Genomic DNA, 25,807 nt, shown 5'->3' with positions numbered 1-25,807 from the left:
GTAATATTGTCCATCATGCACTCAATATGTACCTTGGACTCATTTGTTAAGTTATCACTCTAAGGCACACCTTAAGATTTCCCTAGGCCAATATTGGTTCGTTATGGCCCCTAGTGGGCCCTCGACATTTGAATGGCCCTTGATGGTCCCAAGGTGGTTTTGCTAAATTCATATCTCTCGGGGCACATTGGACCCTAAGGTCTTTATCCCGTTAGGTGTCCTAAGGCATGTGGGACCTCGAGGGATTATCCTACTATGCGCCATGAGGTCTAAGGGGCACAGATGCATATCCCATCAGATGCCCCGAGATACGAGGGACCCAGAGGCTTATCCTATTAAGTGCGTCAGGACACGAGGGGTATCGCAATCTTATCCTATTAGGTGTCCCAGGGTATGAGGAGCCTGAGAGGCCTATCTTATTAAGTGTCCTAAGGGCTGAGGCTTATCTCATAGATGTCATGTGGCACAAGGGGGCCGAGGGCTTATCCTGTTATGTGCTCCATGTATGAGGGGCCTCGAGGGCTTATCCTATGGGTACCCAAACGCATATGAATCCTCGAAGACTAAATCAGTAATTGACCTAGAGCATGAGGGCCCCGATACTTGAATTCATTTGTTACGTCGTGTGGTTTAGTGAGCCAAGTTGGATTCATGCTTATATGATATGTGGCTAGTGTCGTTTTGCCTGTTTATTTGGCTTTAATCCGTATTCACCTTCTACTGCTTATACAGTGTTTTGTCTTTGTAAAGTCTAAATAGTTAGCTTTAATTCGAAGCGAACAATCTGATTATCTTCTGCCTTATAAGGTCTATGGTCCTTTAACTGTAAAGGTCTGGTCACAATGACTTTTCTTCTTCCATAGAGCATAGAGTTGGCTCCCTCGGCAAAGATCCTTGAGCTCATCTTAACAGTAGTTAACGGTAGCTATGGGTATATACTTCCTGAGATGCAACACTAATACTAACCATAAGCTTATTTCTCATAGACTTAGAAATAATCATTCACTTGTAAGAAATGAGATGACAGGTCAAAAAATTACATTCAACAACCAAATAAAAAAATAGTAGACTAGCTTATTCTTCAAACCAAACACCCATTAACGAACTCTCGAACCAAACACCCATTAACAAGCTCATGATGTTTAACTGGAATGAATTGATCCTTTGAACCAAACACTCTTATCAATATTTCAAGTATATAGCTATACCTACATTTACGTCCACGACACGCTCACCAAATCTGGCTCCACCATAAACTCCAACAACATACACTAGCTCCAAACTATCCTTTTTTTCTCATCCTTTTATACATGTCATCCAGCGGGGGAGGTCAAATTCAACATACAGAGTCATCATACTCTTGCCAGACTGACAAGACCACGAAAATTAAAATCCGCAGCAAATCCAAAACCACTCGTCATTTCGTCTGAGACATGTTCTCCACACCACATGGTTCTACGATGAAAGCAGATAAAACTAATGTTTCTGCATCACTCTGCTTATGAAATTGCCTAATCTAACAACCAAGCAAGGATGTCTGCCTCAATAAATTATGCGGGTGAAGAGAGGTGTAGCTACCGTCAGCAGCTGATCTCCCCTTCCTCCGTGTCAACATCCATCAAAGGTGATACGCTGTCCACCATCTCATGTTCTGTCTCTTCTTTCTTCGTGTCAATGACTGTGGCTGGTGATCCGCTGTCCTCCATTTCATGTCCTGCCACTCCCTGTACGTCATTCTTTGTGCCAATGACAGTCACGGGTGATGCACTGTCCTGCATTTCATGTCCTAAGTCTTCCTGGAAATCTTTCCTGATGTCAACATCCATTGAGGGTGACACTCTGTCCTCCATTTCCTGTTCTACCTCATCCTCGAAATCTTCCTTCATGAAGAGGCCGAGCCTCTCCAGCGGACTCCCTAACCCCGGTGGCAAGTCCCCACTGATAAAATCCACGATTAATTTGCCAGGTGGATTTGCCTGCCATGTTTTGCTGAAGTTCTCCAGCTCCTTTAGGAAGTCACTGTTGTCAATATCAACAGTCTTCTTCATCTGCACAAAGGAGATTTATCCCTTGCATACCATGAAGCATATAAACTTGCTGGTCAGAAAACTATAGGCAGGTAGTACCATGCGTAGTGCCAGGCGTGCTGCCTCCCTTTCCTGCTTTCTCTTCATCCTCATTTCTTCCTCAAACTTTTGTTGTGCAGCTGCTTCAGCAGCCTTCACCTGGGCCTCGATCCTTGCTTTCTCTGTATTACAGTGAAAACAAATGAAGTGGTAACCCTGTTAGCATCCACAGGAATGGCATAGCTCATGTCAAGATGATACAAAAAAATTACAGCTTCTGAAATTCGTGACTGAATGCCAGAAGTACTGATTCTATTAATCCCCCCCCCCCAAAAAAAACAGAATTCTCGACCTCAAGATGTCTATTATTCTAGCAAATATATGTACATAGATCATGTTTAAAGAGCACATAAAAGTAAATAGGAAATTTCATCAGCACAAATTGGTTGGAAGATAAGAATGTCAACTTTTCACTTAGGGGTGTTTGATTTATAGGGACTAATTTTTAGTCCCTCCATTTTATTCCATTTTAGTCCCTAAATTGTCAAATACAGAAACTAAAATAGAGTTTTAGTTTCCTTATTTTGCAATTTAGATACTAAAATAGAATAAAATAGAGAGACTAAAATTAGTCCCTACAAACCAAACACCCCCTAAGTCAATTCTATTAACTCCAAAAAGAATGATCCGGAGCTACCTTAGAAGTTAAAAAAACTAATCCGGAAGTTAAATTCAGCATAGTTTTTAACATGTCTTCAGTACCAAGTTTCCAACTTTAAACCCCACCAACGACATTTAGTCCCAAGCAAGTTAAGTAGAATAAAGATGAAAAGCAACAAGAACAAAAAAAAAGGCAATATGATAATTCAAAAGAGGTATATAGAAATTTAGTGATAGTAAAAGGCAGATCATGTTTTGAGCACGTGGGTTACTGATCAAGCACTAATAGCTCAGTTCCCAAATCCCAACTGTAACCAGTCTAACAAAAACTAGCTCATACACCCAGTGGCCTGCGACTGAGTTGACTGCAGGACAGATACCAGTTATTGTTGGTTACAAATTAAGCTTACTGTTAACAGCTCAGCGCTATCCAGAACGTAAAACAACACGTCAACACGTAAAAATATTATTTAAAAGTTTTTCTCCTGCGCATAATTGAGGGTCTTTCCTTTGCATGTAATGGCCTAGTGCTGATTCAAAACCACAATCTACAGAATCTAAACACCAAGGCCAAAACAGCATGCCTTGTGTTAGTCTCTTCAGTCTTCACCACTAAGTACAAATCAATGTGACAGTGCGCTAAACTTGGGACTCTGCTGATACTTCACCAGGGACATTTTTGCAAAATTATGATTTCTCATGTTTGCTTGGCTTTAACCCGTATCAACTTCTACTGCTTCTACAGTGTTTGTCTCTACGGATTGCAGGTGCAGCAGTACAAACAGCCGGTTTTAATCCGAAGCGAAAAACATCTGAGTATTTTTATTTAAAAATTATTGCACATTTGCACTAATACAAAATTATCCCCTCAGGCAGGACCAGTCTAGGTAGAGATCCACACTAGTCTCTGTCAGGGCCTAAGGAGGCCCACGGAGGGGCTGCGGCAGCAGCAGCCATGTGCACTCCAAGGGGATTAGATAAGGACAGTTAGAGATAAGATTAGAAGATTAGTTGAGATTATCTAGGAGATTAGTTGAGATTATCTAGGAAGGTTATCAGTTAGTAATTGTTGAGAGTTTTAAGGAGATAATGATCTCTAACTAGATAGGAGCAGCCAGCTGGCCTATTTATGTAAATCAATGGATGAGAAATAAAGTAGGCAAGAATTAGGAGAAACCCTCCTCTTGCTCGGCCGTGGGCAGAGGCCCCCGGCCGACGTTCCTGTCCATCGATACCCCTCTCCAATCCCTCACCGATCTAGCGACCATAACATCTGGTATCATCTAGCTTGGGTTTCGATCCGATCCAATGGCTTCTGCTGCCAATTTCGTGGCATCGTCCTGGCAACCGGCGTCCCCATCTCCATGGACTACGCCGCATGTCACCTTCGCCACGCCGTCCTGGCAACCGGCGTCCCCATCTCCATGGACTACGCCGCATGTCACCTTCGCCACGCCGCCCTGGCAACCGACGTCCCCATCTCCATGGGTTGCGCCGCATGCCACCTTCGTCACGCCATCCTGGCAACCAGCGTCCCCATCTCCATGGGCAGCATCGCCAGCCAATTTTGTCACCATATCCTGAACGCCGGCGTGCCCATCTCCAGGGACAACATCAAATTTCGTCACATCATCTTCGTTGACGGCGTCTCCATCCCCATGGGCGACGCCACTAGGGACAGCCACGGCTCAGCTATCACCAGCTCCATCGATGGGGGACTTGTGGACCAACATAAGGGCTGATCTCGCAAAGATGCAAGCCACGCTCCAGAAGGTTGAGCAAGGGCTGCTGCAAATCAAGGCAACAGTGCAACATGAGCAGCACCAGCTGGCGTTGTCCGCACAACTCCAGACGTCGGCGACTGTGGGCACACAAGCTGCTGCTCGTGGCTTCCTTGCACGACGGAGAGTGCGGGAGATGCGTCGGCAGATGCTCGAGGCAGCCTTGGTGACGGTTGACCTCGACACACGGGTGCGTGACCTCGCCCTGTCAGACGGCCATCAGCAGCGGCACCGGGCCGCTATCTCCAAGTGCAAGCATGGTACGTGTCCCGCGGGCGACGAACTTCAACTCTACGGCAGCGGCGGTAGAGAAGGCACTCCCCTCGTCATCGGCAAGGGCGCACTATTTAGCGCCACCACATTCCGCTACCGGCCGCCACAAGGGTGCCTCCACTGGTTATTGTTGCGACCTATTCCAGGTGCCTGTCCATGTACTCCCCTTTCGTCCAGATGGCGTCCATGGGATCCAGGTGGCTGCACACGTGCAAGTCCAATGCGCGGAGGGTGTCCGCCTTATCTTATTGGGTCAAAAAAATTCAGATTCGGAATAATAAGATAAGCCGAGATGTAAAAGGCTTGTCTTCTAGATGTCTGGTTTTGGGTCAAGTAGACTCGGTCTTTAAGCATCCGTCATGCTGCAGCTCGAGGACGAGTTGCTTGTCTAGGAAGGGTGGTGTCAGGGCCTAAGGAGGCCTACGGAGGGCTACGGCAGCAGCAGTCATGGGCCCTCCAAGGGGATTAGATAAGGACAGTTAGAGATAAGATTAGAAGATTAGTTGAGATTATCTAGGAGATTAGTTGAGATTATCTAGGAAGGTTACCAGTTAGTAGTTGTTGAGAGTTTTAGGAGAGGTTTAAGGAGATAATGATCTCTAGCTAGATAGGAGCAGCCAGCTGGCCTATTTATGTAATCAATGGATGAGAAATAAAGTAGGCAAAAATTAGAAGAGAGAAACCCTCCTCTTGCTCGACCGTGGGCAGAGGCCCCCCGGCCGACGTTACTACCCATCGATACCCCTCTCCAATCCCTCACCGATCTAGCGACCATAACAGTCTTAGTGACAGATGTACACATATATCAGATAATTGTTCTACTCAACAATGATTCAGAGGTACGGAAAACAGATCCAGATCACAATTATGTGACTCTTACCTTCTTGCTGCCTCTTTTCCAGCCTCTCCTTTTCCAATTGCAATTTCACAGGGTCTATATTCTTCCCCTGGGGCATAAAAACAGCATGTCAGCAAGAGCTGCATCGCTGCAGAGATAAACTTGTCCTCTGCAAACCCATTGCCAAATAGAAGACCGCAAAGTTCAGCACTTATTTTTGGAATATTACATGATCTAGAAGTGCCTTCTGTTGAGCCTTCACTATAGTCCCAGCAAAACGACTCCTGAGCATTGCTGCACGAAGAGCCCTGCTTGGTGACAAAGGTTCATCATGAAGGTAACTTTCCTCACCTGAAATTCACATGAGAGCATGCAGTACATTAGCCAAGAATTATATGGGCAAAATCAAGTACCCTAAGCTCCCAAATGTTAAGTTCTCATTTTTTTCCAGTAACAAGAACTAAAAAAACAGATGAATTAAGTATGGGAGAACACATGAAATAACCTTGCACAGAGGAAGCGAGAGGTGAAGTAGAAGTGTCATTGCAAGACCATGATTGTTTTCCTATGATTTCAAGTATATTAGCAAAACAGAAACCCTAAAATAAAATTTTGCAGAAATGCTCAACATACCAATTGAACCAGAGCAGCGCTCAATTTCTCGTGCCCTTGATATTTTAGCCTCCTGAAAGTAGAAGATAGCTTTTAGATGGGCCGTTGCAGATTTGTTTATACTGTGAACAGAAAATAATTCAAAGAATGAGAAGGTAACTCGTACCCAATACCTTAGCGATAGGAATAGTACAATTTGAAGATGCCTCTTTGTTGCCAGTAGGGACAGAGTGATTTAAGGACCCCTCTTTGCTACCAGCTGCTTGAACGAGTATATCTGAATGAAAAGAAAAGCATTAATAATTACAAGAATGGGTTCTAATTGACCTTAGAATAGAAGTTTGTCATGTAATGCAAAGAAGTAAGAAATTATGCCATTGACACCTTTGGAAGAGGTATGCGCAGAGCTGCGCACGGAAAATTTGATTTTTACCTGTACAAACAGTAGATAGCAGTACTTTTAAAATCACATTACTACCAAAAACAAATCAAGTGAATAACAGCATATGTGGTCTCACTTTGGAGGATAATGCATCTGTCAGTGTCTTCTTTGCAATCGAATTTGAGCAAGCTACTGGACCTCTAGCAACCAAAGTTTTAGGGTTTGAGCATGCAACCGGCCCTCTAGCAACTGTAGACTTTGAATCCATCATAGCTCGAACTTTTATGGCCTTCATTGTCTGCTGGTCTTGACCAAGGTTTCGGCCTCTAAATTTCCTTTCTACTGATTCCCATTCTGAATCAAACATTTCATTCAATTCTTTAGCAAAAATATGCACATCATTGCCTGGAGGATTATACTTCATAGCATTTGAAAATGTTAGCCTCACATCTGCTGCAAACTCCTCAATGCTTACATATTTCTTTTTTGTGAGTTTATTCTTAATAGTGCCCAAATCCATTGGACTGCGGATAACATCAAAGTAGTCTGGAATCCCATATAGATCTGGATCAACAGGTTCTTTGAAAAGCCAGCCACATTTGTGATCGATGAGCTTCCTTACGATATTTCCACACAGCCTTATCATCCTGCTACTTTTCATACTTGCAGCCTTGAGGTTATAAGATGACTGGTGCTCGCATGTAGAAATTGATGTCACCCCAGACTTTTGAGAGTGTTTGCTTCCCTCAACATCAGAATCTGTATCAGAGTCTCCTGATTCACTGCTTATATAAACTCCTCTCCTCTTCTTACAGGCTTGCGCCATCACTGTGTTCGGCCAGAGAGTTTGGTTTTTTGTCTGGCACCGGAGCAATAACTCAAGACTTGGTAAATGGTGAAGTAGTGTCCAAGATGCGCAGAGCACAAGTTTCCCTCAGCCAAGCCTGTAGGTGAAGCATTCATTTCAAACAAGCTACTAAACAGGCCAAAAGAAGAAGAAAAAAGTAGGCACATCGCCCCCACACAAGATATCCAACAGAGATGCAGCAAAATTGCCGACATGTTAAAAAAACTGCATGATCACTATTAATGTTTAGAAATTCAAATGGATGAGCAAACTCAAATCCAGGATGAGAAGGGCAAAAATAGATTTTCCAGAAATGCTGGATGGATAACCTACACAATCCACCCAAACTAAAAACAAAAGGCAAATTGATGCATTCGGGTAACCCAAACTTCCCAATATTGCATTCAGGTAACCCAAATGTCCAAATATTCAAGTTGGATATCAGAAACTGATACCCGAGTTTCGCCCCAAGGGAATACTACCAATAATTCAGGTATACCTGATGTATCCAAATTTGACAAAACCAAAAGACAATTTTTGGTGTTTTAAAGCAGCAAACAACAATTTTTGCCAGCATTTAACAGAGAAAAATATAAAATCAATCACACAGCTAGCAAAACCAAAAGTACCAAACAGCAAATGTCTTCAATAACTACACAAATGTAGTATTTTGCATACTCGGTTTTTAGTTTCATTCTTAGTTGATTGGTTAGTGTGGAAGGGCCTCTAGCCTAGTGGTTAAGGCTTCCGAGTAGCACCTTCAAATCCCGGGTTCGATTTCCCTCGGGGACGAATTTTCGGGCTTGGTTAAAAAAATCCCCTCGTTGTGCCCCATCCGCTCTCGGGTTACGATGTGCAATGTCCTGTGTGCCACTCTCCGGTTGGACCGTTGCAGAGTGGACGGTTGACACCGGCCCATAAGTGATGGGGGGCCAGGGTTCGGGGGTTTTCTCGGCCGGGACCAATGTTTCGGTCTCTTCTTAATATAATACCAGAAGGGCGGTCATTCCCTCACCCGACCGAGTTTTTTTAGTTGATTGGTTAGTTTCCTTTCTTAGCTAATTGATAGTTGACTGGATAGCTTCCTTCCTTAGCTGATTGGTGCCATGATTTGTGGTTGTGAGCCTTTGTAATTTTGTATATAAAAAGATCAATAGAATACACCTAAGCAGCGGTGTGGTTTGGCAGCGCCAAGAACTCAATGTGTCCTTCTAGTATTCTTGTTGAGTTTTGTGAGCGTTTGAGTGATCCAGAGATCATATTCTTCGTCTCTGGCAAGGCACGCTGACGAGTAGAAGGCTACAACGTTAGAAAGTAGAGATCCGCCTCAAAGAGAATCGATTGATCGTCTAGCTCAGGGAGAAGGACGGTGGAGGGAGCATGCATTGCAACATTGGATACTCAACAACGGCACGACAACCCACATGATGGGGGGAGTGCATGGACTCCTTCGAGCCCGACACCAGCGTCTACGAGACCATTCAGTTTGGCGACGGCTCCATGGTGGCCATCGAGGGTCGTGGCATTGTCCTCTTCAAGCGCAAGAACGACGAGTACCAGGTGCTAGTTGGCATCTACTGCATCCCCCGACTGGCAGCAAACTTCATTAGCCTAGGTAAGCTCGATAAGGACAATCACAACTCACAAGGTCCTAATCAAGAACGACATTCTTAGGACCTAGGACTAGCGCCAACGATTGCAAGTCAAGGTGCGGCATTCAACTAGCCGCATCTACGTCCTCAACATCACTCAGCACATGTACCTTGCCGCCTTGAGCTTGAAGGTGGCTTGGCAATTCCATGCTTGGTTCGGACATTTCGGATTCCAAAAGCTCAAGGAACTGATGCAGGGTGGCTTGATGCGCAGATTGCAGCCAATCAACCACATCGATCAGATCTACAAGAGTTGCTTGGCCGGGAAGCAACGACGGTGCCTGTTCTCTACAGTTAGCAAGTACGGTGCACCTCATCTACTCAACCTGGTGTATGTGGACTTGTGTCGATCACCCTGGACTCCTAGAGAGAAGTTGTTGTTCCTCATCGTCAATGAAAAGAGTTGCATCATGTGGCTCATGTTGCTAGCGTCAAAGGACCAAACTGCGGTGGCCAGCATCCAACTCCAGGCACGTGTCGAGGCGGAGGCAAGGCAAAAGATGGGCACGCTCAGCACCGACCACGGTGGCCAGTTCACAACACGCATGTTTGGCGATTGTTGTGCAAAACACAACATCCAACGTCATCTCACTATGTAGTACACGCCCTAACACAACAACATGGTGGAAAGACACGACTAGAGAGTGCTTGGCATGGCCAGAAGCATGCTGAAGGGCAAGGGGATGTTGAGCTGGTTGTGGGGGGAGGTGGTCGCCACAGCCTTCTTCACTCAATCAATCACCGACGAAGAGTGTTGAAGGGAAGACGTCATTCGAAGCTTGGTATGATATAAAGCCTCTGGTTCACTTCGTACTTTTGGGCGTGTGGCGCATGTGAAGGTGGCCAGAAAGCATCAATTGAATCTATGGGCCTGTTTGGTTGGGATGTGGTTGTGAAAAAAGTTACTGTGGGCTGTGAGCTGTGGAAAAAGATGTTGTAGTCTGTAAGCTGTTAAAAAGCTAAAAACCGTTTGGTGGAAACCACTAAAAGTCGTCAAAAATTCTTCGATATATGTTTTCACAGTTCCATCCGAAAAGCCACTAAAAGCAGGTCCAGGGGTGCTTTCAGATTTGCACTACGAGAAAGTCGGCTTTTAAAAAAGCTGCTTTTTGGATTGAGCCCTTTGGTTGTCTTTTGGCTTTTCGGGGGCAAAAGCCAAAGCCAAAAGTCAAACCAAACACACCCTATATGACCTGAATACACTGATAGTGGTTCATCAGGTACAAGCCGAGGTCCAAAGCGTACAAGTTCTACAATCTTAATATTGGGCACGTCACGTGATCATTTCGTGCAACGCAATGTTTGAAGATGGAAAGGCATGGGACTAGAGCGATGTCGACAGGCCCAACGCAATAGGGGAAAGATGTTCCACGTCGAGTTTTTGATGATAATGCTCCTAGGAGCGGACATCATCAGACCAGAACAAGAAGGCACGGAAGACATAGCATCCACTCGGGTACAAGCGACACGATGCTTGAGCCAGGCTTGCCTAGGCTCACCAAGGATGCCAACAACAAGCAGCACATATGCACAGCACTCGGTACACCTCCGACAATGGCTGCCTCAAGACACATTCTAATGGTTCTCTTGAGCGTTATAAGACTCGACATGTTGCTCATGGTTTTCAACGGGAGCATGGTCATGATTATGATGACAAGTTTGCTCTGATTGCTCACATGACCATGGTTTTCACTCTTGTTGTGGCCTCTGTTTGTGAGTGGTCCATGTCCATCTCTTAGTTTGATGTCAAGAATGTCTTTCTTAATGGTGAGTTGGATGAGGTCTATATGCAGCCACCACATGTGTATTATGTACCTGAGGGTGTGGTTTGTCGTCTTCACCGCAAGCAGGCTCCACAAGCTTGGTTTCAGTATTTTGCTTGTGATCATTGTTGTTGGGTTTTTTCCAATGTTCATGATCCTACTCGTTTTGTGCAGTTATGCACACGTCATCTCGTGGGCAGACTATTACTTATGTTGATGATACGATTATCACTAATGATGATCCTTGGTATATTGCCTTTGTGAAGGCACGTCTGAGCAAGTAGTTTCTTACGTCTAATCTTGGTCCTCTTCGTTATTTTCTTGGAATTGAGATCTCCTCCATGTCTGAGGGCTTCTACTTGTCTCAAGAAAAGTACATTTAGTGTTTTCTTGATTGTTCTTCTCTTGCTGATATTTGAACTATTGAGACTCCCATTGAGCTCAATTTTCATTTAATGGTGAGCCTCTTGCTGATCCTACCCACTATCGTCACATAGTCGGTAGTCTTCTTTATCTTGGTGTCACTCATCATAATATTTCTCTCTGCATAATCTTAGTCAGTTTATTTCAACTCCCATTCAACTCCATTGTAGTCACCTGCTTTATGTCTTCGTATGACTATCTCGCGCCGTCTAATCTTTCCATGCACAAGTTCTTTACATCTCCAGACCTAATGTGATGTTACCTAGGCTAAAGATTTCTCTGATCGTCGATCTCTTTCTGTATATTGTGTTTTCCTTGGTGGCACTCTTATCGCTTGGAAAACTAAGTAAATTGCATTTTTCTCATTCGAGTACAAGACAAAGTTGCATGCTAAAGGTGACTTGATCACAATGGTTTCTTATAGATTTTGGTGTTTCTATTTCTCTGTCAACTCTTGTTTTGACTAACAATACAGGTGTTATTAGTATTGCTCGTGATTCGATCAAGCGTGAGCTTACTAAGCATATAGGTGTTGATGCCTATTACACATGTGCATAGGTTCACGATGATGTGATTGAGCTTCTCTATGTGCCTTCGGAGCTTCAGTTGGCCGATTCCTTCACGAAGATGCAGACCAAAGGTCAATATAGGTTTTACCTCTCCAAACTCCGTGTATTTGATCCACCTTGAGTTTGAGGGAGGTGTTAGATGCCTATGCATATGTGTCCTTATTGTATTCGGTCTCATATATAGAGTCCTTGTTATACACAGTCTCTATCCTGTATTGGTGCATATATTCGGGCCAAGTACCATCATATCGAATGCAAACAAGTGCTCTTCATAACAGCCCTAAGATCGTAGAACTAATACTAATACTACTAAATTCATTGTTAAAAACACTTCCTAGATATATTCCCTTCATTTGAATCAAGATATTTCCATATACCAGTTAAACTACCACCTTGAAGACCATGTCATTGACCTAAGGACTAACATTTGCAAATTCTAACCAGAGGTATTTCATTGAATAAATTTGGTAGCTTCACGCCATGGTATTGAAAAGGCGCTTAAGCGCCTTTTAAGCGCTACTCAAAACGTAAAGTGTTGTAACGTTTCACGAAATAATGTAAAGCGCCCATTGTATGCGCTAAAGCACCACTTTTTAGCGTTAAAACGCTCTGGACCATAAAAAGGTCGTGTTTTGTCGCTTTTCAAGACTTCGAGCCAGCACAACCGAGTTCCCCTAACCTAAAACACGCGTCCTTCCTTTGTCACGCCCACAGCCTCGTTGAGCGTTGAGCCAGCCGTCACAGACTCGTGGTGCCTTCGTCCGTTCATCTCTGCATTGTTGCTCGAGTTCCCTTCTCCTCTCTGCATTGTTGCTCGAGTTCCCTTCTCCCCCACGGCCACGCGACGCCGCCTCCCTACTGACACTGCTCGCGCTAGGCGCCACTGTTGCCTGCTCTATCAGCTCGTCAGTCCTCGCCTCCCTGCTCTGCTAGCTCGTCGGCCCCCGCCTCCCTGCTCTGCCAGCTCACCGGATCGATATCGTTTTTGTTTCCAAAGTTATCGTTTTCGATTTTGTTTCCGATGAAAAATATGAAAACAGTAACGATTTTTAGTGTTTGCCGATCGTTTTCGACCGTTTCCATCCCTAATTGAGATATGATAGAGGAAGATTGAGTAACACTTGTGTTCTTGCAGTTGTGGACATTGCATTCCACTTTAGTTGCTTTTGTGATATGTTTATGGTTGTGGACTACTGCACATTTCATTCCACTTTGTTTGTGGTTGTCAATTTGCTAGTTGCTATTAGTTGAACACTTGAACTTTTGTTACTGTGGATTTGCGGTAGTGTGGTTGCGTACCTGCACATGGGCTCTTGTTCCCCATATCCATCTAATTAGGCCGTCTGCAGCTGTCTACCCAAAGTTTACACAAAAGCACTGTTCTGCACTGTAGACTGCACTGTTCGCAGAGTGGAATTTGAATATGGGTATGGGTAAGCTGCTGGAGATAGCCTTAACTGTAAATGGATTTATAAGGTCAAGAGTTGGCAGGTACATTTCATCACCGATGTAGGTGGAGTTCGTGTCACCACCTGACACCACTCCAGACCTCGACGTCAACCACGACGGTGAGATGCCACTCAGGTTTAAGGCACTAGACAATTTGAAATTTCTGGCTTGGTAGAACGGGAGTTTGTGGTGGATGAGGACATGCTCCTTACCACTGGTGATGATGAACCGACCATGTTTGAGGAGGCTCATGGCGATGCTCGCTGGCGCAAGGCGATGACAGAGGAGATTGCATCCATTGACGGGAAGATGTGGGCTCTTGTCAACCCTCCTCTAGGTCATCACCCAATTGGCCTGAAGTGGGTTTACAAACTGAAGTGCGATGAGCAAGGCGTTGCCATCAGGCACAAGCCCACCAACGAGTACATCCAGCAACCAAGGATAGACTACAATGAGGCGTTTGCTCCAGTCACTTAGATGGAATATGTGCAAATGCTGCTTGTTATTGCGGCGTAGAGAGGTTGGCTTGTGCGTCGAATGGGTGTCAATTCAATGTTCCTAAATGGCGAGCTCAAGGTTTACATCTAGCAGCCGCCAGGCTTTGTCACTATTGGGCACGAAGCGAAGGTCCTATGGCTAAAGAAGGCATTGTACGGGCTTCGCCAAGTGCCATGGGCATAGAACGCGAAGCTAGACAACAGCCTACGTGAGTGAGCTTGGCTTCACCAAGTGCGTCAGCAAGCATGGATTACACAAGCGCACTACACCTTTGCATGTGGTGGTTAGGGTCTATGCTGACGACCTGATCTTCAATGGAGCAAGGTCGACGGACGCCGATGCCTTCAAGAAGCAGATGCACCGTTTGTTCCAGATGAGAGACCTTGGTCCCTTGTCCTTCTATTTCAAACTAAACGTCAAGCAAGGGTGCGACTCCACATTGGGGCAAGCAACGTACGCCCGCAAGCTGTTGGAGAAGGCGAGCATGGGGACCTGTAACACATACCACACGACAATGGAGGTTCGACTGAAACTCTCAAAGAAAAGCTCAACACCGAAGGTCGATGCGACGATGAACAGATGTTTGGTGGGGAGCCTGCGCTACCTGGTTCATACCATGTCAGATATTAAGTTTGCAGTGGGTTTTGGGAGCCTCTTCATGGAGAGACTGCAACAAGAGCATCTAGTCGTTGCCAAGCACATCCTACGCTACATCGTCGATGCAGTCAACTACGACCTTGCCTACAACAAGCATTGCAACACCAACAACAAGCTAACGGACTACACGCTAACTAGGTACACGGTCAACGACTTGGGAGAGACGTCGATGAGAGAAGCACCAGCGAAGTTATCTTCTTCCTGGAAGACATGCCTGTGTCTTGGCAGTCTCAGAAACAGAAGACGGTGGCTCTCTCAACTTGTGAAGAGTATATGGTGGACGCGGCTGAAGAATGCTAGGCTACGTGGCTCATGTGAATGTCCAATCGTGGTTGTTGAAGATGAACAATAAGCTCGCATTGCACTTAGCAAGAACCATGTTCTTCATGATCGAAGCACATCAACACTAAATTCCTTTCCATTCATGAATGTGCGGAGAACGGGAAGATCTACGTGAATCATGTGAGCAATGAAGGATAGCTTGTGAACAACGAAGTCAATTGGGCGCGAACGATCTGCTGAAATTTGTGGCAAGATTGGCATCGTCAAGGTCAAATCAACAAGACAGACATAGAGGAAGATTCTTGCATAATCTAGCTCGATTCTTAGTTTCCTTCTTAGTTGATTGGTTAGTTTCCTTTTTTAGCTAATTGATGGTTCATTTATTAGTTTCCTTTTTTAGCTAATTATGAGTTGGTTGGACATTTTCCTTTCTTAGCCTTTGTCTTTCTGTATATAAACATAACAGAATACACCTAAGCAGTGTGTAGTTTGGCAGCGCCAAAAACTCAGTGTGTCCTTCTAGTGTACGTGTTGAGTTTGGTCTAGGGATCATCTTGTTCGTCACCGGCAAGACACGCCGGCGAGTAGAATGCTACATTCAGACATATAAACATACTCGCATACACATCACTAGATCACACAAACATAAATTTTGGGTATTATGGGTACGGATGCCAAGGATCAATACCCTGAACTACCCAAATTAAAATCTAGGTATCTATAGTTACTTCCAAAATTGCAATAGGATATTTCAGGTATGGGTAGTTCCGCTCTAGGTCTAGGTAGTTCGGGTTTGGGAATCGGGTTTTATGCCAACTCCAATGTGATTTTAAAATGGCAATTTACAAAGCTCTAACCAAGTACCAGACATAGTTATTTTTAAGCAATGAAAATAGCATGTGACATGTTGCTCTTTCAGGCACATCTAACTCTAATTTAGAAATAATATATGTCAATTCTATTGGTTTAGCAGCTCATCCCAAACTAATCTTTCTCAAGTGAGGATTGCATTACCATCAATATGAGTCCAATCGACGTTATCGAGCCAAAAGAGGCTACCTCACATGAACCTTCTGAAACGTGTCAAAAATAGAAAAAAATTGAGCACCAGTTGCTAATAACATTTGGGGAAAATGAATTTCCCACTTAGGAAATGTTATATTTGATTTTGCCAGTGAAATTTTGCTCCTTTAATTTCTGCACTGAATTGTTAAGTGATATTTTGTTTATGTGACTCTTTTGCCATTTGGGCTTAATATTATCAGTTATACCCATAAATGAAAAAAGCAGCTTAATAGATTATATACAATGAGTCCAAAGGATGTTAAAATAAATAATAGGTAGTTCTTTTTGCAGAGGGTATACTAGCATAATAAAGTAATGACAAAAACAGAATAGCAAAATCAGTTGAGAAACGGAACCAGAAAATTTTGTTGGAATCAGCATTTTTTATTTCTCACTGTTAGATCTGATTCTCCCAAACAGTAACGGTATCATCCCTAACTGTTAAAATAATAATATTCCCATTTCCGCTATTTAACATTGCACGTTGCCATAATGGTATTGCATGTCTCCATTTCCACTCATCATCAAAACCAGCTAATGTTTCATTTGGGCCTACCCCACAATAATGGTCGATTGGTCGCCTTGCAGGAAACAGAAACAACTATGAACCAGACCGAAGCCATCAAGAAGTAACCATCGAAGCAGTGTTGTAACACAAGCGAACATACCTCTGATAAAAGCCTAAAGCGCTACCTAGGAACCACAGGATAAGGCACGAAACAAGCCATTAAGCGGCTGATTGGATGCCTGGGCGAGCACAGGCAGGCTTGCGCAGTCCTGTCCCGTGGGATACGGCTAATTTCTGCGTATGTGTGGATACAAGCAAATAAGGCTAGGCTGCATCAGTGCATGCGCGCCCAGCCTCCTATATGTACTGGACTCAATGCAACCAAACACGTGACCCTAGTCAATGCATGCAAGGAGTCTAGCTCTCCTGATGCAGCCAAAGCCAACCAAACACGCGGTAAGCAAACCCTAGAATCCCAAACTAGCCCTAAGGACAAACAACGATTCTAGGGAGGTCGAGGTCCCATAAAGGTTGATTTGAAATTCGGTACGGTGAGGAATTAGGTCCGGCCGTTTCGTGTTGGCAAGGAAACGAGACCAATTTCCCAGCAGATCCGAAATGAATGGGTCCATTTCCGTGATGGCGCAAACGAACCATAAACTATCTCGAAGAGTCCGGAACAAGGCACGCCAATTCACTAATCATTCCACGCGAATCGATGCGAAGAACACATTCTCCACACGCTCGGAAATCGGAAACCCTAGCTAGTACGAGGACGTGATACAAATAAAAGCCTAGGCCGCAGGCACGCAGGAAAGAGAAGCGAAGAAGAGGAGCACACCAACCTGTGGGGAGACTCTTAACGCTCTTCGGCGCGGACGACAGCGGGTGCGCCGGACCTGGCTCCCTCTCCTCCCCTCTGCCTCGCGGTGAGGGCGGATCCGGGTGGACGCGCCTCCCCACGGCGCGGAGGGAGCCGGGAAGGGAGGGGGCGCGTGCTCCCTGGCGACGCCGCGCGGCTCCCTCTTCTTCGCCGGCGAGAGCCGACGGTGGTAGGGGATTAGGGTTGCGGGAACGGGCACCGGGACACGGGCTCGGGCTCGGCCTTTCGGCGGCAGGAGTCGATACGACGCGGCCAGCTCCTCTTTGTCTCCGCTGGACCCAGATTCGGACTCGGGAACGAGGGAGAAGAAAGGTGGTGCCGTGGTCGTGTCCACTCGCCAAGAAGTTGCACCTTTGGTCAGTTTGGTTGAGTTGTGGTCCTGAAAAAATTTGTTGTGAACTGTAATATGTGGAATATGTGTTGTGAGCTGTTAAAAACTAAAAACTGTTTGGTGTAAACTACTAAAAGCCGTTAAAAGTTCTTGGATATATGTTTTCATAGTTCCATATGAAAGCCACTAAAAGTAGGTCTAAGGGTGCTTTCAGTTTTATACTGCGAAAAAGTCGGCTTTAAAAAAAAACTGCTTTCTGGATCCATTCCTTTGATTTGGCTTTTTTTTATGTATCAAAAGTCAAAGGCAAAAGTCAAACCAAACACATCCTTAATCTAGTTGTGGTTGAGGATTTTACAGTATTTTCTCTCTATATATTGTTGTTGTAGCAGTCTAAACAGTTGCGACTCTTGTGGCTGCAAGGCAGCGGTGGAGAACGTAGGGGGCTTTGTGATGTAGCACAGCCCATGCAGGCTCATAATGGGCTCCTGCACGACTTATATGGGGTATTTGGTTTGAGAAATCATTCCATCCAAAATAAGTTATGTATCATGGGTTCATTCCTTAAATTTGGTGGGATGATCACATTCCTCGTATTAGTGCTAATTAATTAATTTTGAGGAATAAGGTCTTAAATTTGGTGGGATGATCGCATTCCTCATATTAGTGCTAACTAAATAATTTTGAGGAATGAGGTGGTGATGGATTAACTCATTTCATTCCACAAATCAAACAAAAAAACGAAAAGTGAGAAGATGATGGACTAACTCATTCATCAAACCAAACACCCTAATAGTTTTTCGAACGGTCACGAGAACATAAGACGTCTTTATAGACGCTCTATCTATACTATGCAAAAAATCATCAATTTATAGAAGTTCACGGGTTATACAAACTTTTGATCCAACATTATGATTCATAGTAATAACATCGGCCTTGTTTAAAATAAACATTACACTGGAAACCAAAAGTGTTTTGTCACCGGCTCACAACTGTATAACAGGAGTGCCAATGAGGCATATGTCAACTAACAAGACAAGGTAATATGATTAATAGTTATTATTTGAGGTTGTCAAAAGGTCAGGGTGAGAAGTACACATCATGTGCCAATGTTGCTACATATTGAAAGGAACATAATTTAACTTACAAATCATGTGCCAATGTTGCTTCTCCCTATCCTCGTCAAGTTCATTTTTGTTTTGTATATTCACAATTAGTATATATATATACTAGGTATGTGCACGTGCGTTGCGACATGATTAACAAAAATTAGTATGAATCATACTTGCAGAGTAAAAAATTACACATAGCAACAAAAATCCTGAAAGGGAATTAGGCTTACACCTAGTTCCTAAATAAATTTTGGTGGTTGAATTGCCCAACACAAATAATTGGACTAACTAGTTTGCTCTAGTGTATAAGTTATACAGGTGTCAAAGGTTCACACTTAGCCAATAAAAAGACCAAGAATTGGGTTCAACAAAAGAGCAAAGGGATACCGAAGTGTGCCCTGGTTTGGCGCACCGGACATGTCCGGTGCACCAGGGGACTTCACGCTGAACTCCTCACCTTCGGGAAAATCCAGAGGCGACTCCGCTATAATTCACCGGACTGTTCGGTGTACATCGGACAGTGTCCGGTGCGCCAACGAAGAGCGGTTCTGGAACTCGCCAGCTTCGGGAATTCGCAACGGCTAGTCCGCTATAATTCACCGGACATGTCCGGTGTACACCGGACAGTACACCGGACTGTCCGGTGTAACATCGAAGCAACGGATACTTCGGCGCCAACGGCTACCTGCAGCGCATTGAATGCGCGACAGCGCGCACAGAAGTCAGGCGCGCCCATTCTGGCGCACCGGACACTCTATAGTACATGTCTGGTGCGCCACCGGACATCCAGGTGGGCCCAGAAGACAGAGCTCCAACGGTCGGAACCCAACGGCTTTGGTGACGTGGCTGGCGCACCGGACATGTCCGGTGTGCACCGGACTGTCCGGTGCACCATACGACAATCAGCCCCACCAAACGGCTAGTTTGGTGGTTGGGGCTATAAATACCCCCAACCACCCCACCTTTAAGTCATCCAAGTTTTCACACTTCCAACCACTTACAAGAGCTAGGCATTCAATTCTAGACACACCCAAGTGATCAAATCCTCTCCCAACTCCACAAAAGCATTAGTGACTAGTGAGAGTGATTTGTCGTGTTCTTTTGAGCTCTTGCGCTTGGATCGCTTGCTTTCTTTCTCATTCTTTCTTGCAATCAAACCCACTTGTAATTAAGGCAAGAGACACCAATCTTATGGTGGTCCTTGTGGGAACTTTGTGTTCCAAGTGATTGAGAAGAAAAGCTCACTCGGTCCGAGAGACCGTTTGAGAGAGGGAAAGGGTTGAAAGAGACCCGGCCTTTGTGGCCTCCTCAACGGGGAGTAGGTTTGCAAGAACCGAACCTCGGTAAAACAAATCTGCGTGTCACACCTCTTATTTGCTTGCGATTTGTTTTGCACCCTCTCTCGCGGACTTGATTATATTTCTAACGCTAACATGGCTTGTAGTTGTGATTATTTTTGAGAATTTTAGTTTCGCCCTATTCACCCCCCCTCTAGGCGACTATCAATTGGTATCAGAGCCCGGTGCTTCATTAGAGCCTAACCGCTCGAAGTGATGTCGGGAGAACTCGCCAAGAGGGAGATGGAGACCGGCGACAAGCCCGCTACAAGCCACGGGTCGACTTCATCGGAAGAGTCCCGCAACAAGAGGAAGGAGAAGAAAAACTCCTCCAACAAAGGGAAGGGGAAGGAGAAGAAATCCTCTTTCCACAAGTCGGATCGGAGAGGCGACAAGCACAAGAGGATGAGGAAAGTGGTCTACTACGAGACTGACTCTTCATCACCATCGACCTCCGACTCCGATGCACCGTCCGTTACTTCTAAGCGCCAAGAGCGCAAGAAGTATAGTAAGATTCCTCTACGCTATCCCCATATTTCAAAACGTACTCCTTTGCTCTCCGTTCCATTAGGCAAACCACCGGTTTTTGACGGTGTAGATTATAATATGTGGAGTGACAAAATGAGGCATCATCTAACCTCACTCCACACAAGCATATGGAATGTTGTTGAGTTTGGTGTACAGGTACCATCCGTAGGGGATGAAGACTACGACTCGGACGAGGTGGCCCAAATTCACCACTTTAACTCCCAAGCCACTACTATACTCCTCGCCTCTCTAAGTCGAGAGGAGTATAATAAGGTGCAAGGGTTAAAAAGTGCGAAGGAAATTTGGGATGTACTCAAGACCGCGCACGAAGGAGACGAAGTGACAAAGATCACCAAGCGGGAAACGATCGAGGGGGAGCTCGGTCGCTTCATGCTTCACCAAGGGGAGGATCCACAAGCTATGTACAACCGCTTGAAGACCTTGGTGAACCAAGTGCGCAACCTCGGGAGCGAAAAATGGGATGACCATGAGATGGTCAAGGTTATTCTTAGATCCCTCGTATTTCTCAATCCTACACAAGTTCAATTAATTCGAGGTGATCCTAGATATAAGCTAATGTCTCCCGAGGAAGTTATAGGAAAATTTGTGAGCTTTGAGCTAATGATTAAAGGCTCAAAGAAAATCATCGAGCAAGGCACCTCCTCCACACCCGAAGCACAACCGGTCGCGTTCAAGGCGACGGAGGAGAAGAAGGAGGAGTCTACATCGAGTAGACAACCCATCGACGCTTCCAAGCTCGACAATGAGGAGATGGCGCTCATCATCAAGAGCTTCCGTCAAATCCTCAAACAAAGGAGGGGGAAGGACTACAAACCCCGCTCCAAGAAAGTGTGCTACAAATGTGGTAAGCCCGGTCATTTTATTGCAAAATGTCCTATATCTAGTGACAGTGACAGGGGCGATGACAAGAAGGGGAGAAGAAAGGAGAAGAAGAGATACTACAAGAAGAAGGGCGGTGATGCCCATGTTTGTCGGGAGTGGGACTCCGACGAAAGCTCTAGCGACTCCTCTGACGATGAGGACGCCGCCAACATCGTCGTCACCAAGGGCCTTCTCTTCCCCAACATTGACCACAAGTGCCTCATGGCAAAGGACGGCAAAAAGAAGAAGGTTAAATCTAAATCCTCCACTAGATATGAGTCTTCTAGTGATGAAAATGCTAGTGATAAGGAAGATAACTTACGCATTCTTTTTGCCAACCTCAACATGCAACAAAAGGAGAAACTTAATGAATTGGTTAGTGCTATTCATGAGAAGGATGATCTCTTGGACACCCAAGAGGACTTCCTTATTAAAGAAAATAAGAAGCATGTTAAGGTCAAAAATGCTTACGCTCTAGAAGTAGAAAAATGTGAAAAACTTTCTAGTGAGCTAAGCTCTTGCCATGAAACTATTGACAACCTTAAAAATGAAAATGCTAATTTGTTAGCTAAGGTTGATTCTCATGTTTGTAATGTTTCAACTTCCAATCCTAGAAATGATAATGTTGATTTACTTGCTAGGATTGATGAGTTGAATGTTTCTCTTGCTAGCCTTAGGATTGAAAATGAGAAATTGCTTGCTAAGGCTAAAGATTTTGATGTTTGCAATATTACTATTTCTAACCTTAGAAGTGAAAATGATATATTACATGCTAAGGTTGTAGAATTAAAATCTTGCAAACCCTCTACATCTACCGTTGAGCACACTTCTATTTGTACTAGATGTAGAGATGTTGATGTTAATGCTATTCATGATCACATGTCTTTAATTAAACAACAAAATGATCATATAGCAAAATTAGATGCTAAAATTGTCGAGCATAACTTAGAGAATGAAAATTTTAAATTTGCTCGTAGTATGCTTTATAATGGGAGACGCCCTGGCATCAAGGATGGCATTGGCTTCCAAAGGGGAAACAATGTCAAACTTAATGCCCCTCCTAAAAGATTGTCTGATTTTGTAAAGGGCAAGGCTCCCATGCCTCAGGATAACGAGGGTTACATTTTGTACCCTGCCGGTTATCCCGAGAGCAAAATTAGGAGAATTCACTCTAGGAAGTCTCACTCTGGCCCAAATCATGCTTTTATGTATAAGGGTGAGACATCTAGTTCTAGGCAACCAACCTGTGCTAAGTTGCCTAAAAGGAAAACTCCTAGTGCATCAAATGATCATAACATTTCATTCAAAACTTTTGATGCATCATATGTTTTAACTAACAAATCCGGCAAGGTAGTTGCCAAGTTTGTTGGGGGCAAACACAAGGGCTCCAAGACTTGTGTTTGGGTATCCAAAGTTCTTGTTTCTAATGCCAAAGGACCCAAAACCATTTGGGTACCTAAAGTCAAGAACTAAACTTGTTTTGTAGGTTTATGCATCCGGGGGCTCAAGTTGGATCATCGATAGCGGGTGCACAAACCACATGACTGGGGAGAAGAAAATGTTCTCCTCCTACGAGAAAAACCAAGATCCCCAACGAGCGATCACATTCGGGGATGGAAACCAAGGTTTGGTCAAAGGATTGGGTAAAATTGCTATTTCTCCTGACCATTCTATTTCCAATGTTTTTCTTGTAGATTCATTAGATTACAATTTGCTTTCTGTATCTCAATTATGCAAAATGGGTTACAACTGTCTATTCACTGATATAGGTGTCACTGTCTTTAGAAGAAGTGATGATTCAATAGCATTTAAGGGAGTGTTGGAAGGTCAGCTATACTTGGTAGATTTTGATAGAGCCGAACTCGACACTTGCTTAATTGCTAAGACTAACATGGGTTGGCTCTGGCACTGCCGACTAGCCCATGTTGGGATGAAGAATCTTCATAAGCTTCTAAAGGGAGAGCACATTTTAGGACTAACCAATGTTCATTTTGAGAAAGACAGAGTTTGTAGCGCATGCCAAGCAGGAAAGCAAGTTGGTGCCCATCATCCACACAAGAACATCATGACGACCGACAGGCCGCTTGAGCTACTCCACATGGATCTATTCGGCCCGATTGCTTACATAAGCATCGACGGGAGTAAGTATTGTCTTGTAATAGTGGATGATTATTCTCGCTTCACTTGGGTATTCTTTTTGCAGGAAAAATCTCAAACCCAAGAGACCTTAAAGGGATTCTTGAGACGGGCTCAAAATGAGTTCGGCTTAAGGATCAAGAAAATTAGAAGCGACAACGGAACGGAGTTCAAGAACTCTCAAATTGAAGGCTTCCTTGAGGAGGAGGGCATCAAGCATGAGTTCTCTTCTCCCTACACGCCACAACAAAATGGTGTAGTGGAAAGGAAGAATAGAACTCTATTGGACATGGCAAGAACCATGCTTGATGAATACAAGACTTCGGATCGGTTTTGGGCCGAGGCGGTCAACACCGCTTGCTACGCCATCAACCAGTTGTATCTACACCGAATCCTCAAGAAGACATCCTATGAACTCCTAACTGGTAAAAAGCCCAATATTTCATATTTTAGAGTCTTTGGTAGCAAATGCTTTATACTTGTTAAAAGAGGTAGAAAATCTAAATTTGCTCCTAAGACTGTAGAAGGCTTTTTACTAGGATATGATTCAAACACAAGGGCATATAGAGTCTTTAACAAGTCCTCGGGACTAGTTGAAGTTTCTTGTGACGTTGTGTTTGATGAAACTAACGGCTCTCAAGTAGAGCAAGTTGATCTTGATGAGATAGGTGATGAAGAGGCTCCGTGCATCGCGCTAAGGAACATGTCCATTGGGGATGTGTGTCCTAAGGAATCCAAAGAGCCTCCAAGTGCACAAGATCAACCATCCTCCTCCACGCAAGCATCTCCACCGACTCAAAATGAGGATGAAGCTCAAGTTGATGAAGTAGAAGATCAAGCGAATGAGCCACCTCAAGATGACGACAATGATCAAGGGGGAGATGCAAATGATAAAGACAAGGAGGATGAAGAACAAAGGCCGCCAAACCCAAGAGTCCATCAAGCAATCCAACGAGATCACCTCGTCGACACCATCCTCGGCGACATTAATAAGGGGGTAACCACTAGATCTCGTGTTGCACATTTTTGTGAGCATTACTCTTTTGTTTCCTCTATTGAGCCACACAGGGTAGAGGAAGCACTTCAAGATTCGGATTGGGTGGTGGCAATGCAAGAGGAGCTCAACAACTTCACTAGGAATGAGGTATGGCATCTAGTTCCACGTCCTAACCAAAATGTTGTAGGAACCAAGTGGGTTTTCCGCAACAAGCAAGATGAGCATGGTGTGGTGACAAGGAACAAAGCTCGACTTGTGGCCAAGGGATACTCCCAAGTCGAAGGTTTGGATTTCGGTGAAACCTATGCACCCGTAGCTAGGCTTGAGTCAATTCGCATATTATTGGCCTATGCTACTTACCATGGCTTTAAGCTTTATCAAATGGACGTGAAAAGTGCCTTCCTCAACGGACCAATCAAGGAAGAGGTCTATGTTGAGCAACCTCCCGGCTTTGAAGATAGTGAGTACCCTAACCATGTTTATAAACTCTCTAAGACGCTTTATGGGCTCAAGCAAGCCCCAAGAGCATGGTATGAATGCCTTAGGGATTTCCTTATCACTAATGGTTTCAAAGTTGGAAAGGCCGATCCTACTCTATTCACTAAAACTCTTGAAAATGACTTGTTTGTATGCCAAATTTATGTTGATGATATTATATTTGGGTCTACTAACGAGTCTACTTGTGAAGAATTTAGTAGGATCATGACACAAAAGTTCGAGATGTCTATGATGGGGGAGTTGAAGTATTTCTTAGGATTTCAAGTGAAGCAACTCCAAGAAGGCACCTTCCTAAGCCAAACGAAGTACACTCAAGACATTCTAAGCAAGTTTGGAATGAAGGATGCCAAACCCATCAAGACACCCATGGGAACCAATGGGCATCTCGACCTCGACGAGGGAGGTAAATCCGTCGATCAAAAGGTATACCGGTCGATGATAGGTTCTTTGCTATATTTATGTGCATCTCGACCGGATATTATGCTTTCCGTATGCATGTGTGCAAGATTCCAAGCCGACCCTAAGGAAGCTCACCTTACGGCCGTAAAACGAATCTTGAGATATTTAGTTTATACTCCTAAGTTTGGGCTTTGGTATCCTAGGGGATCCACTTTTGATTTGATTGGTTATTCGGATGCCGATTGGGCGGGGTGTAAAATCAATAGAAAGAGCACATCGGGGACTTGCCAGTTCTTGGGAAGATCCTTGGTGTCTTGGGCTTCAAAGAAGCAAAATTCGGTTGCTCTTTCTATCGCCGAAGGCGAGTATATTGCCGCAG

At 44.5% G+C, this 25,807-nt stretch overlaps 1 protein-coding gene across 1 annotated transcript; it reads right to left on the bottom strand.

The window, feature by feature from the left end:
* Positions 1-988: 988 nt before the first annotated feature.
* Positions 989-17,679, bottom strand: LOC103647016 (transcription factor GTE8). Its single transcript, XM_008671591.3, has 10 exons — positions 17,171-17,679; positions 6,749-7,556; positions 6,615-6,663; positions 6,404-6,507; positions 6,252-6,303; positions 6,124-6,183; positions 5,848-5,969; positions 5,661-5,727; positions 2,127-2,248; positions 989-2,048 (listed from the first exon to the last, which is right to left on the bottom strand). Exons 2-10 carry the CDS (start codon positions 7,436-7,438, stop codon positions 1,581-1,583), a joined length of 1,734 nt encoding a protein of 577 aa, XP_008669813.1. The 5' UTR covers positions 7,439-7,556; positions 17,171-17,679; the 3' UTR covers positions 989-1,580.
* Between the last annotated feature and the right edge of the window lie 8,128 nt (positions 17,680-25,807).

This window comes from Zea mays, chromosome 2 (genome assembly GCF_902167145.1).
Source record: "Zea mays cultivar B73 chromosome 2, Zm-B73-REFERENCE-NAM-5.0, whole genome shotgun sequence".
NCBI lineage: Eukaryota > Viridiplantae > Streptophyta > Magnoliopsida > Poales > Poaceae > Zea > Zea mays.
Note: the sequence above shows the minus strand (reverse complement) of the source record. Positions and strands in the feature narration are given on the sequence as shown.

Excerpts from the sequence above, each read along its gene's own strand:
- LOC103647016 (XM_008671591.3), bottom strand. The coding sequence starts at position 7,438 with ATGGCGCAAGCCTGTAAGAAGAGGAGAGGAGTTTATATAAGCAGTGAA. Across the intron at positions 6,508-6,614 it reads TGCGCATACCTCTTCCAAAG|ATATACTCGTTCAAGCAGCT; the intron begins GTGTCAATGGCA and ends CTTTTCATTCAG. Across the intron at positions 6,304-6,403 it reads GTACTATTCCTATCGCTAAG|GAGGCTAAAATATCAAGGGC; the intron begins GTATTGGGTACG and ends TTCTACTTTCAG.